Source organism: Elephas maximus, chromosome 9, assembly GCF_024166365.1.
Source record: "Elephas maximus indicus isolate mEleMax1 chromosome 9, mEleMax1 primary haplotype, whole genome shotgun sequence".
In the NCBI taxonomy this organism is placed as follows: Eukaryota; Metazoa; Chordata; class Mammalia; order Proboscidea; family Elephantidae; genus Elephas; species Elephas maximus.
In genome coordinates this window covers 84,637,911-84,650,754 of record NC_064827.1, presented here as the reverse complement: position 1 = coordinate 84,650,754, position 12,844 = coordinate 84,637,911, and the positions used below count along the sequence as shown (strand labels likewise).

Below are 12,844 nucleotides of genomic sequence, written 5' to 3'. Positions count from 1 at the left end.
ATTGAATAATGAAAAAAACAGGTAATCGCAAAAGTTTAACATCCATTCTTGAAACACAAAAAAGAACAAACAACTAAAGGAGGTGGATGAAAAGACAAAATCTGGGGCCAGTTGCAGGTAGGGGCTCCTTTTTGGGGAGAGGTGTTCTCTGGATTTACACTGGTTTCATTTCCTTCCTTGTGCCCACTGACAAAAATGCAATTGGAAGAGGAAAAAAATGTTGAAAAAGATGTGATGTTGTTTCTTCCTAACTACAAAACTAGAATTCTGAAGTTTAAAAGAATGAAGCTTCTGCAACCTAAATGAAAAAAAAAAGAGAGAGAGAAAAGTTTCCCCTTTTCCCATTTTATTCGTCTGTTCAGAAACAAGGCTCTCACTCACTGCTTGACCTTAAAGGGAAGAGAGAGGATCATACATTGACACCTACAGCACAGGTGTGTGAATGTTCTGTACCTAATGGGTCCAGGACACAGGGTCCCAGATGGCTGGGAGGAGTCAAAGTCAGCCGGAAAGGGATATTCCCTCCTTCAGGGCAGGGCTTGCCAAGGTTTTCACCCTAACGCTCCCATCCAGCCAGAGCTGTTTAAGAACTATTAATGCTGGGGGGGTCTTCGCTTAGAAGGCGCTGAGTTTCTGTTAAGGGTGGAGGAACAATCTGGAAACGGATAGTGGTGATAGCTGCACACCATGACAAACGTAAGTAATCAAGATCGTTGAATGGTACATGTAAAAAATGTTGAATTGGCAAATGTTTTCTTATATATATTTTCACCACGATAAAAAGAAAAGAAGTTATAAAGGCTGAATGACTCAGGGAACCCAGACCCTTCCTGGGCCAAAGTGAAGATTCTTTCCTGACCAATGAACAATGTTACTTGTTTTAACCAATGAAACCCATGGACTCCTCCTGTCCTATCAGAGGGCTAGGCTACAATCCTTAATTAGCATAAATCCCATGAGCTACCTCTCCAGCACTTACAAACCTTGGGTTTTTTCCCTTCTGTGTTACATCTGCATCTCTTCACTGGAGAGTTTACACGCCCACCTTTGCTTGTTTGCTTGTGAGCTCTGGTGGTCTTTGTTTTACACTCACAACCCAGTGTGACCTACATGTCCACAGAGAAGAGAGGGATTGCTAAGGCCAAGAGGTCAGAGAAACCAATTTTAGAGTCAACCCTACTGTAGAATCTTCTAAAGATGAAAAACTGGGAGAAGGGGCACTTATTCAAATTGGCCAAAAAATGCTTGGCTTTTATGATGGTAATTATAATGACTGACCCCATGTGTGCATGGTAGAACGGCTCACTAGGCCTGTCTTCCAAAGCACCTCTAGGTGGGTTCAAACCATGGCCACCGTGAGTCGGAATCAACTCCAGGGCAACTAAAAACAACACCAGCATTATAATGACGGGAGTCCCTGATGATTAAAGCATTAACCCATTCAGCTGCTAGCCTTAAGGTTGGTGGTTCAAACCCACCCAGAGGTGCCTCGGAAGAAAGGCCTGGCCATCTGCTTCCAAAAGGTCACAGCCTTAAGGACTCTATGGAGCACTGTTCTACTCTGACACACATGGGGTCGAATGAGTCAGAATGGACTTGATGCCAACTATTTGTTTATAATGACCACAAAAACCTCGTTTTGATGGAAAATGCCACTAAACCCCCTGCACTCCCCCCAAAAAAACAAACCCACTGCCATCAAGTCGAAGGTGCCACTAGAAGCAACCAAAAGGGAAGTTTCTTCCCTATTAAGCAGCTTCTCTTTATTTTACCTTGTTCAGGTAAAGGCGGGTCTGTGTGGCAAATAGGTCTGCCATCTCCTGTCCATTTTTATTTTTTTCTTGCTCCCTTGTGACTCTCAACTCTAGCTATAGAGTAGAATCACCTGGGGAGGTTTAAAAAACGATGGATGGCCCAGGCCCTACCTCTGGAAATTCTGACTTAATTGTCTGTAGTGGGGCCCAGTTATCTGTCTGTAGGTTTTCAGTGTTCTGGGGTGATTCTGAGGCTCAGTCAGGATTGAGCCTCACTGCAAAAGGAAATCCATCCTGATGGCGTAAATGAAAACCCTGTTACATACAGGAAACTTGATCAGATTTTACTAAGAGTGAGTGTCTTTCAAACATTGCTGTCTGATACAGCAGAAGTAAGATTAAGAGCTAAACGTGTCTTCAGAGTAAGACATATACCAAGAACATTTTAAACCGCACACTAATATTGGTAGGGCATGGTCTCAGCTGTTCTTTTTGGAAAGTTTTTTATGTCCATTGTATCATAGAACCAGCTGCCATCAAGTTGAACACGACTCAGGGTGACCCTATGTGTGTCAGAGTACAACTGAGCTCCATAGCGTTTTCAATGGCTGATTTTTTGCAAGTAGATCGCCAAGGCTTTCTTGCGAAGTAACTCTGGGTGGACTCAAACCTCCAACCTTTTGGTTGGCAGCTGAGCATGTTAACCATTTGCACCACCGAGGGGCTTCATGACTTGATGGCAAATGATTTTTTGGAGTCCCTGGTTGGTACAAATGGTTAATGCACTCGGCTACTAAAGGAAAGTTTGCAGGTTTGAGCCCATCCAAAGGCACCTCAGAAGAAATACTTCCAGAAAATCAGCCATTGAAAACCCTAATCACACTTCTCCTCTGACACACTTTGGTTTGACAAGAGTCAAAGTCAATTAGACGGCAACTGAATTGTTGTTATTGTTGTTTTTTAATTTCACAGAAATCCTCTCACCATCCATTAACAACACAGGTGAGTGAGGAAGCTGAATCTCAGAAATGGTAAGCAATCCACCCAAGGGACTTCAGCACCTGAGCTCTTTCAAGTTCATCACAAAGTCTTCAGGAACCCTTCACTGGGTCATGCTCACGAGCACTGAAACCCATAAGCCCGTGGCCATCAAGTCCTTCCCGACTCAAAGAGACCCTATGGGACAGAGTAGAGCTGCCCCATAGGGTTTCCAAGGCTGTAATCTTTATGGAAACTGACTGTCACATCTTTCCCCCACATGAATACTGATGACAAATAGAAAACCCTAGCATATCATGCAACATGTTCTGCTTTAACACTACAAATAGATCTTGAGGACTCATCGGAGGGTGATGTTGCAATTAACATGCCCTTGACCAAAGAATGATCCTCCTCTATCTACTGGGAAAGCTGTACCCTTCACTGAGCACGTGGTGGTGGGGCTGCTGCCTGTGGAGGAGGGACCAAGGCAGGGGCACCCCACTCGCACCCCAAGAGCTGAGCATAGCCCGACTCCGCCTGCATTTGGGGTTTGAAATTCTTTAGGAGATTTTTTCCCCCTCACCTCTAAGAAATGCCTGTGTCAGCCTGGCTTCCACTCTTCCAGCCTTCAGTTTTCTAGAAAAGGTAACACCCCATTGTAAAAGCCGGAGCCACATGCGTACAATTAATTGGAGACTCTGCTTGTTGATTCCTGGCTCAAGCCAGTTTCTGAGAATGGGGGACTCCCTGGAGTAGTGGGGATGGGGTACTCAGCCCCCTCCTGTGCTGACAAATGGATTCACAAAGTAGATAACCCATTTTTGGACAGAGGCCTTCTCTGCAATCAGGCTGTTTCTAATGGTAACTTGAGAAGCCCTTTCTCAAGGAGATACCAGTGCACATGAACTGGCTGTATTTATAGAAGTTAAATAAATAGATCTCCTCAGAGAGGTCATAATACCTTACAGGAAATGGGGAGCTTCGACTGTGTGAAAACTCTGAACATAACTGGTTGCAGAAAAACTAACAAAAACACTCGTTAATATTCTTGCCTGTCTGCTTACGAGAAGGAAAACTACCAATTAGAGTGAAACAGCTAGGGTCTACAAAGTTGATTTATATTGTGAATCTAGCAAAGTTGGTCAAATTAAAAATACCTTTATAAACATGTATCTAAAGGTGAACAAATTTAACCATTTTAAAACAAAAGTGGATAGCACTTCGATGTTGGCAGAATTATGGAAAATGGGGGTGTCTGCCCATGGGAAATCTGACCAAGGGTTCTAGGCATGTATTTCAGACCTGTGGGGTCTTCTTTCTCACAAGGGTGTTTTGCTTTAGTGCCCCCCACCCCACACACACATACATTCCCACCCCACGAAAAGCTCTAAATGGTAAAGCCCTTGATGGGAAGATTTTCTGTCATCTTCCAACTTAGATTTGGCCAGGGGCTGGCTTGGGACTTAAAGGGACAAATCCTGGTCCTCAAAGAATGGAAATACCTAGACTGATAGGCACTGTTATGGAGAAGCAGAGAAGAAAAGGGAAAGAGAGGAGAAAGGAAGGTCAGGGGAGTCAACAGGATACGCTGTGGACAACAGGCCTCCTAAACTGCATGAGTCACTTTCCCTTTCTGCCACTGCAGGAAATTAAATCCTCCGGTTGCCTTCTCTTGGATCAACTTGGTGCTCACCCATCACCTCAGACAGCCAAAAATTCTTGTGAAGGGGGCAATTTCTCTTCCCCTCCATGAAGTAACAGTCATTTTTACTGTCCTCCAATGTACCCTCTATAAACAGCCTAAGGCAGGGCTGAGGCTTTAGTAAATGTGGCCTAAGGCACACAAAGAAAACCTGTTTTGTTGCTACGACTCTTTGGCCTCTATAATTCTTGGCTCACTTCCCAAAGGACTAGGGAAGCCATTCTGGGCCCTGCAGTTTCAAAATCCCAATGCGTCACTCTCCAAATTGCAGAGAAGCTGAGCTGTCCCACTGCCCTGCGCCAGACCATCTGTACACCTAGAGGACGCCTGCCTCAGCAGGTGGGCCGGGGAGGGCCTGGAGTTGGGGTTTAAGTATGACTCTGAGGAGCACATCAAGATACCAGGTTGAGAAAAACATTTACAGAGTCCAGGTGGTAGCATCCCCACCCCAGACCTATGACAAAGTTAAATAATGGGCATCCTGAGAATTAGAAAATGGCTTTCCCCAAACCCCAAACCTAGCACTAATTTTGTTTGACAACTCTCCAGGTATACTAAACGGGTTAAAAAACAGAAATTTCTGGCCCTCGAAAATTCAAGATAAAGACACTAGTCTTTCTGTGGAATTTGGAGATTTTCTCTCAGAAGCTTAAATACAGGATTACTTATCCTTTAAACCCAGCTTAGGGTCATACCTTCCAGGAAGCCATCCCTGGCTGGCTGACCTCCCTTCAAGCTCTCCACAGCCCACACACTGCTCTAGGCTAGGTAGTCCTCCTGTGTGCATCCAAAATCTGTCTGCTGAGTATTATTGTGATTCTTCCAATATTCATTGTAATGACCTAGACTGTGAGCTCCTTGATTAGGGCGTAGGAGGCAGGTATAACTAATTTTGAAATTTCAATATCCAGCACAGTGACTAGTATGGAGCAGAGGTTTGATTAAATGTTTGTTGAATAAATAAATTAAATCATTCTTTAGAAAGGTACAATCTTAACACAGAAAAGGCATTTGATCAAGTCCAACATGCATTCCTGATTAAAAAAAAAAAAACTCTCAACAAAATAGGAATAGAAGAGAAATTCCTCAACATAATAAAAGGCATTTATATGAAACCAACAGCCAACATTATCCTCAACAGATAGAGTTTGAGAGCATTCCCCCTGAGAATGGGAACCAGACAAGGATGGCCTTTATCACCACTCTTATTCAACATTGTATTGGAAGTCCTAGCGAGAGCAATAAGGCAAAAAAAGGAAATAAAGGGTATCCAAATTGGTAAGGAAGAAGTAAGACTATCCCTGTTCACAGAAGATATGATCCTACAGATAAAAGATTCCAAAGATTCCACAAGAAAGCTACTGGACCTAATAGAACGATCCAGCAAAGTGGGAGGATACAAGGTCAACATAAAAAAATCATTTGGATTTCTCTACAACGACGAAGAGAACTTTGAAAATGAAGTCAGGAAAACAATATCATTTACAATAGCCCCTAAAAAGATAAAATACTTAGGAATAAATCTAGCCGGGGATGTAAAAGGCTTATACAAAGAAAACTACAAAACACTATTGCAAGAAACCAAAAGACATCTGTTGTTGTTGTTAGGTGCCACTGAGTCGATTTCAACTCATAGCGACCCTATAGGACAGAGTAGAACTGCCCCATAAGGTTTCTAAAGGGTGGCTGGTGGATTTGAACTGCCGATCTTTTGGTTAGCAGTCAAGCTCTTAACCACTACACCACTAGGGCTCCAAAAGACGCCAACATAAATGGAAAAACATACCATACTCTTGGATAGGAAGACTTAACATTGTGAAAATGTCAGCACTACCCAAAGCGATATACAGATATAACACAATCCCAACAGCATTTTTGAACAAGATGGAAAAACCAATCATTACCAACTTTATATGGAAGGGAAAGAGGCCCTGACTAAGCAAAGCATTACTCAAGAAGAAGAACAAAGTAGGAGGCTTCACGCTACCTGATCTCAGAACCTACTATACAGCCACAGTAGTCAAAATAGCATGGTACTGGTAAAACAGACACATAGACCAATGAAACAGAATTGAGAACCCAGATATAAATCCACCTACCTATGGAGAGATGATCTTAAATTTTTTTTTTAAAGTCCATTAAATGGAGGACGAAACAGTCTCTCCAACAAATGGTGCTGGCAAAACTGGGTATCTATCTGTAGAAAAATGAAACAAGATCCATACCTCACACCATACACAAATCCTAACTCAAAATGGATCAAAGACCTAAATATAAAACCTAAAAGTATAAAATTCATGGAAAAGGAAAAAATAGGGACAACACTAGAGGCTCTAATATGTGGCATAAATAGAATACCAAACATAACTAAAAATGTACACACAGCAGATGATAAATTTGATAAATGGGACCTCCTAAAAATTAAACACTTATGCTCAACAAAAGGCATCTCCAAAGGAGTAAAAAAAGAACCTACAGACTAGGAAAAAAAATTTTTGGCTATGACATATCTGACAAGGGTCTGATCTCTCAAATTTATAGAAAATTTCAACACCTCAAAAATGAAAAGACAAACAATCCACTTAAAAAACAGGCAAAGGATATGAACAGATACTTTACCAAAGAAGATATTCAGGCAGCTAACAAACATATGAAGAAATGTTTGCAATCATCAGTAATTAGAGAGATGCAAACCAAAACTACAATGAGACACATCTCACCCCAACATTGCTGGCACTAATCAAAAAAAAACAGAAAAAAACAAATACTGGTTAGGTTGTAAGAAGATTAGAACTCTGCTGGTGGAAATGTAAAATTGTACAACCACTATGGAAAACAGTATGGTGCTTCCTCAAAAAGCTATAAACAGAAATACCATATGATCCAGCAATCACACTCATAGGTATATACCCTAAAGAAATAAGAGCCATGACATGAATAAATATATGCACACCCATGCTCACTGCAGTTCACTGCAGCATTATTCTCAATAACAAAAAGGTGGAAACAACCTAAGCACCCACCAACAAATGAATGGATTAAAAAATTGTGGTACATATACACAATGGAATACTACACAATGATAAGAACAATGACGAATCTGCAAAACATCTCACAACATGGATGAATCTGGAGAGCCCTATGCTAAGTGAAATTAGTCAGTCACGAAAGGACAAATATTGTACACAACCACTATTATAAGAACTCAAGAAAAGGTTTACACAGAAATTTTTTTTTTGATGGTTAAGAGGGTGGGAAGTGAGGGGAAAGGGAAATCGCTAACTAGATAGTAGACAAGTGTCAACTTTGATGAAGGGGAAGACAATATACAATATAGGGGAAGTCAACACAGCTTGACTAAAGCAAAGGCATAAAAGTTTCCTAGACACATTCAAACACCTTGAGGGACTAAGTTGCTGGCGCTGGAGGCTGGGGACCATATCTTGGGGGGCATCTAGGTCAATTGGTGTAACACAGTTCATAAAGAAAATGTTCTACATCCCACTTTGGAAAGCTGTATCTGGGGTCTTAAAAGCTTGCAAGTAGCCATCTAAGATACATCCATTGGCCCCATCCCATCCAGAGCAAAGGAGAATGAAGAAAACCAAAGACACAAGGAAAATATTAGCCCATAGAACTAAAGGATCACAGGAATCACAGCCTCCACCAGCCTGAGCCCAGGAAAGCTAGATAGTACCCAGCTACTATCACCAACCACTCTGACAGGGATCACAACAGAGAGTCCTAGAAAGAACGAGAGAAAAATGTAGAACAAAATTAAAATTCACAAAAAAAGGCCAGACTTACTAACCTGATAGAGACCAGAAGAACCTCCAAGACTAGGGCCCCCAAACACTCTGCTAACCCAGAATAGAAACTGCACCTGAAACCCACTTTTCAGACAAAGATTAGACAAGTCTATAAAACAAACAATAACGCAAGCGAGGAAAGCGCTTCTTATTTCCATCAAATATATGAGACTAAATAGGCAATCCCTGCCCAAAAGACAAGAAGGTAGGAAGGGACAGGAACTGGACAAATGGACACAGGGAACCCCGGGGTGGAAAGGGGGAGAGTGCTGTCACATTGTGGGGATTGCAACCAATGTCACAAAACAATATGTGTATAAAATTTTTAATGAGAAATTAACTTGAGCTGTAAATTTTCACCTAAAGCACAATAAAATAAAATAAATAAAAGGTGGAAACAACCTAAGTGCCCAGCCACAAATGAACAGATGAACTAACTGTGGTACGTACACACAATAGAATACTACGCAATGATAAAGAATAGTGACAAACCTGCCAAACATCTCACAACATGGATGAATTTGGAGAACATTACACTGGGTGAAATAAGTCAATCACAAAAGGACAAACATTATATGAGACTACTTTTATTATAAAGTAACAACAAAAGGTTAATACACAGGAAAAGAAAAAAAAAATTATTTGATGGTTACCAGGAATGAGAGGGGTGAAAAATTACCAAATAGATAGAAGATGCGTGTTAATATTGGTGAAGGGAAAGGCAATACACAATATGGGAGAAGTCAGCATAACATGACCAAGGCAAGAGAGGACACTGAGAGAACACAAGAATAAAGAGCAATTACAGGAATTACTATAGCATAAACAATCCAGCAACAATAGTATTAACAAACTATAATTTACTAATGGAAACACAGGTAGATAGATATGCCAATAGGCGTAGGAGGGTATAAAGGAGCACACCCACTGGCAGATACAGGTTTGGCGGTGGGTATTTCTACACGCATGGCGGTAGGTGCTCCTCACATACTAATATGACAATACAGCATGCAAGGACCACAGTCAGGGAAACTTCTTAGACATGAGTAAACACCTCTCAGGAAGTTCCCAGGCTTGAACGCAAAGGACCATAGACTCAGGGGAAATCTAAGTCGATTGGCACAACATAGTTCATAAAGACAATGTTCTCCATTCTACTTTGGTGAGTAGCATCTGGGGTCTTAAAATCTTGCGAGTGGCCATCTAAGACAACTACTGGTCTCTTCCTGTTCAGAGCAAAGTAGAGTGAAGAAAATCAGACTCAAGGGAGCATTTAGACCAAAGGACTAATGGACCACATGAACCACAGCCTACCTGACCCCAAGACCCTAAGCTCTAGATGGTGCCTGGCTACCACTACTGACCACTCTGACAGGTATCACAACAGAGGGTCCTAGACAGAGCAGGAGAAAAAATGAAGAACAAAATATCAAATTCACAAAAAAGATCAGACTTGCTGGTATAACAGCGACTGGAGACACCCCTGAGACTATGGCCCCGAGACACCCTTCTGACCTGGAACTGAAGCCATTCCCAGAGACCACTTTCCAGCCAAACAACAGACAAGTCCATTAAATAAACAACACCGGAGAGGAACATGGTCCTTAGAACAATCAATTGTACAAGATCAAAACGGCAACATTTGCCCAAAAGCAAAGATGAGAAGACAGGAAAGGGGAGAAAATAAGGGCTAAAGGAAATGGGGAGCCCAGGGCAGAAATGTAGAGAGTGTTGACACATTGTAGGGCATGAAGTCAAGGCCATGAAACACTTTATGTACAAACTATCAAATGAGAATCTAATTTGCTCTGTGAACTTTCCCCTAATGCAAAATTAAAAAAAAAAAGAAAGGTACAATCTTAGAAGTGGCTAACAACCAGACTAACTTATTATACAAAGCACACGCAACATTTCATTCTATTGATAGTAATACTTGAGACTTAAAAAACAGATGGTCAAACTTTGAGCTAGATTCCAAAAGGAAAATAAGCATGGTATCTATTTTTCCCAGACAAGGGAGATGCAATTAATTCCTAATCTTTTTTTAATGGCTGGGAAGAATTTCATGATTGTTCTGACCTGCTGAGGGCATTATAATGAAATTTTGATTTGGCCCAAACTGGGAAGGTTTCCACGAACATTGGTGGCACAGTGGTTAAAGCACTAAGCTGCCAAACAAAAGGTCGGTGGTTTGAACTCTCCAGGCCCTGTGCAGGGGAAAAAGATGTGGCAGTCTGCATCCATAAAGATTTACAGCCTTGGCAACCCTATGGGGCAGTTCTATTCTGTCCTGCAAGGTTGCTATGAGTCAGAATCTACTCAACAACAGGTTTGGGTTTGAGTGGGGAGGGTTTCCAGGGCAACAGCAGCTCTCAATCATGTCAAATTACAGCTGTTATCTCAGTGGGTGTCAGTTTTCCCCTAGGAAAAGCTAACTGAAATTGAGAAAGCATGTCCTTAGGTCAAGGTTTGAGTTTTCCTTGGTTTCATCCAGTTTATCAGACAGAAAAAAACAGAGAGAGAGAGTGAAAAACCCTGAGAAATAACAGCCTGTCTAGATTTCAGAGTGAAGTCTGAGCTCATACTGTGATAGTCCTGCAGACCCTCTGGTATTCAGACTGAGAGCGTCCTTCCCTCCCCTACAGGACTGCGAGGGTCTTAGGAACAATACCTGCGGCTCATCCGGGGTGTGCATGAGTAAAACGTGGCAAAATAGGAAGGGGGAGGCACTGGCGGCACGAAGTCATCAGGGTCTGGGATACGTCCATGTTCTTCCACTTCCTCAGCAGATATCTGAGATTCATCCTAATTAAACGGCATCTGAGTTAGTCAGCAGCCTTCACTACAAAGGCTCGGTGAGAGAAGCAATGGGTTCACACAAGGTCCATGGGCTGGCTCAGCCCAGACCCAGTCAGGGTGCCATTTTGCACAGACTTACGATGCAGGATCTTCTGGTTGCAAATATCTGGAGGTAGCGGAGGGCAGCTGCCACCAAGCAGACAGTGGTGGTCAGGGCATTCAAGGCACACAGGGCGAAGAGGACTTTCTGGAACAAGGAATCAATGACATTACCACAGTTGCTCAGTCCTTTGGTATAAGCAGAATGCAATGCTCATTTTTAAAAATAATATTGTCCTAATAAGACAAATCTCATGAGAAAATGCATGTAAAAGACTTAGGTGGTGTTTGGTTCGTAGTACATACCAAAGTAAGTGCTGGTTATTATCATGACCCTCATGTAATAATATGGACTTCATTTTAAAATCTTTTAGAAACTTCCTGTTATGGATTATATTGTGTCCCCAACTTCTCCCCTCAAAATATGTGTTGGAATCCTAATCCCTATACGATGTGTGGATGTGATCCTATTTGGAAACAGGGTTTTCTTTGTTATGTTAATTACATCATACCCAAGTATGGTGGGCTCGAAACCTAATCACTTCTGAGTTATAAAAAGAGCAGATTACACACACATGCACACACGCACACACACGCAGGAAGACAAGCGTCACGTGAGGATCATCGACAAGCTGAGAAATGCCCAGGACTACCTACAAGGAAGGAATCAACACAGCTGAGACCCTGATCTGAACTTCTAGCCTCTAGAACTGGGGGAAAATTAATTGCTGTTCTTTATAGCCCCCTACTTGTGGTATTCCTGTTACAGCAGCACTAGGTAACTGAGACACTATCTCAGAAAGATCTGATATTACAATATTTCTTTTTGCAAGTTTCAGAGTACTGTCTGCAAGCATGGCTTCCAAGATAGCCATGAGTTTCTCTTGTGTAGCTGGTGTCCACAGTGATGGCAATTCCCAGCTTCCTCCTCCCCTAGCCTCCCACCAGGACAGCACACTGCCTAATTTGTGGCCACCGATTCTATTTCAGGAGCAATTGGCAGTGCTGCCCAAAACACTCAACTAGGATGCTGCCGCAGGCAGGTCAGCCAGAGAGTAAACAGGGCTTCTCTGCTCTAAACACGTATCTTAAAATAGCAGCAAAGGCAATTCCAAAGGCTTCTGTTGCCACAGCCCTGGCTCCTTAGCGGGGCTTTCCCCAAGCTAAGTCTTGGCTGAGAAAGTTTAGGGGTGACTCAGCTACCAAAAATCCAGGGCCAAATAAAGAAAGCCATTTTTACATCCTACATAACCCAGAGAATGGACAGCATTGAAGAGTTCTCTCTTTCTTAGAGCTTCCTCCTCCCCACAAAAACAAACCTAAAACAAAGATCTAAAGAAAGCCATCAGCGGTTGACTGGCCAAAAGCTAAGACCTCAGGGTTTGCCAACTGATCGTGTCACTGGGCTAATATTCCTTCAGTCAGGAAGCAATTTTTACCTAGCTCCCTAATACAGACTAGTTTTATATTTTTCCCAACTGGAATTACTTGGGCTTTTTCATCTCTTTTGTTTATTTTAGCTGTTGCCTATTCAACAAGAAATAAAGTGCTTAAATTTCTCTTCTATTTTCTGGCCATTATCTCTCCTTAATATATGTGTCACAGAATAACAGCATTCAGCAGCCACTAGGACTGACTTAAGCTATCAAATGAGTGTCAGAACAATGACAAATGAGCATGAAATTTAAAGGTTTTGCTAA

General features: G+C 42.1%; 1 protein-coding gene across 4 annotated transcripts in view; it reads right to left on the bottom strand.

Annotated features, from left to right (window-relative positions):
* ENTREP1 (endosomal transmembrane epsin interactor 1) overlaps positions 1–12,844 on the bottom strand; it is a 98,614-nt gene that overhangs the window by 30,533 nt on the left and 55,237 nt on the right. For all 4 annotated transcript variants that reach the window (XR_007518640.1, XR_007518639.1, XR_007518641.1 and 1 more), the window contains 2 exons: positions 11,185–11,292; positions 10,918–11,051 (listed from right to left, as the gene is read on the bottom strand). Coding sequence is in view for 1 of the 4 variants with exons in the window: in XM_049895673.1 (XP_049751630.1) it covers positions 10,918–11,051; positions 11,185–11,292 (242 nt within the window). In the remaining 3 variants the exon portion in view is untranslated. The remainder of the gene's footprint in view (positions 1–10,917; positions 11,052–11,184; positions 11,293–12,844) is intronic.